Source organism: Odontomachus brunneus, unplaced genomic scaffold (genome assembly GCF_010583005.1).
Source record: "Odontomachus brunneus isolate Ranch 3 - 2012 unplaced genomic scaffold, Obru_v1 Obru_scaffold_046, whole genome shotgun sequence".
In the NCBI taxonomy this organism is placed as follows: domain Eukaryota; kingdom Metazoa; phylum Arthropoda; class Insecta; order Hymenoptera; family Formicidae; genus Odontomachus; species Odontomachus brunneus.
The window spans coordinates 499,379-500,844 of NW_022639496.1; the positions used below are offsets into that span (position 1 = coordinate 499,379).

The 1,466-nt window shown below is 40.2% G+C and overlaps 1 protein-coding gene across 1 annotated transcript in view; it reads left to right on the forward strand.

Annotated features, from left to right (window-relative positions):
• LOC116844765 overlaps positions 1-1,466 on the forward strand; it is a 4,023-nt gene that overhangs the window by 511 nt on the left and 2,046 nt on the right. Inside the window, exon 2 of the mRNA XM_032816776.1 lies at positions 204-1,377. Coding sequence (XP_032672667.1) covers positions 204-1,377 — 1,174 coding nt within the window. The remainder of the gene's footprint in view (positions 1-203; positions 1,378-1,466) is intronic.

The following is a 1,466-nucleotide window of genomic DNA, read 5'->3' on the forward strand; positions in this document are numbered from 1 at the left end:
GTCTCATCGTACCAAAAATAACAAAGAATTTACCATCGATCGAGATCTCGCGTGAGACACTTCAAGTTCCATCTAATCTAAAGCTTGCGGATTGCGAATTTGATAAATCTGGCCCCATAGACATATTAATAGGCGCAGAATATTTTTACGAAATACTAGAGGCAGGAAAAATAGAACTCGGCAGAAATCGTCCAATTTTACAGAACACTAAACTCGGTTGGGTCCTTGCCGGACCAATCATGTTAAAGACGAACTCCAAAACTTCTGACATGCTCGTAACAACCACATCGCTTCATTGTTCCACTCAACAGGGTGAGTCACTCAATCGAAATCTCGAACGATTTTGGGAAATCGAAAATTGTAATACCTATGTACGTCCGATTATGTCCAAAACGGAACAAAAATGTGAAGAAATTTTCGAGCTAACGACCGTGCGTGATAATAATGGTCGATTCGTCGTGCGTTTACCCATTCGTGAAGATGCTGAACCGTTGGGCGAATCTCGCGGAATCGCAGAAAATAGATTAAGGCAATTGGAACGTCGTTTTAAGAGTAACCCATCATTGCGAGAGGAATACAATAAGTTTATGCGCGAATATGAGACATTAGGTCACATGTCACAAGTAAGGGACGATGAAGATAGACCCAATTCACAGACTGTATATTTACCACACCATTGCGTTGTAAAGGAATCTAGTTCTACTACACAATATCGCGCTGTTTTTGACGCATCTAGTAAGACTACGTCAGGACGATCTCTTAACGACATATTGATGATCGATCCTACAATCCAAAATAGTTTAATAGAAATAATGATTCGGTTTCGTATGCACAAGATTGCGTTAACTGGAGATATAAAAAAGATGTATCGTCAAGTAATTATTGATCCGCAAGATCGCGACTATCAACGAATTTTATGGCGATATTCATTAGATGAACCGATTCGTGAATATCGTTTGAACACAGTCACTTACGGAGAAGCTAGTTCATCGTACTTAGCTATTAAGTGCATATGTAAACTCGCAGAAATAGGCGAACACGCGTATCCAAATGCTTCACGCGTACTACGAGACGAAACCTATGTAGATGATATCATGACAGGCGCCGAAGATGTAAAGGGTGCAATTGAGTTGCGTGCACAGATTTCAGAATTATTAAGCACCGGAGGTTTCGAAGCTCACAAATGGCATTCGAATTCTCCGGAGGTTGTATCCTTAACGCCACAAAATGAGAAAATGTCTTTTATTCTCAGTATTGATGACAAAACTGCTATCAAGGCTCTCGGATTAGAATGGAATCCGGATGAGAACAATTTTAAATTCACTGTGCATAAACTCGCATCCTCTATAACGAAACGACAAGTACTTTCTGCAATAAGTAGGCTTTTTGATCCTCTTGGACTAATTGGGCCAATACTAACTAGAGCGAAGCTGTTAATGCAGGAAACATAGCGAATTGATCGCGAT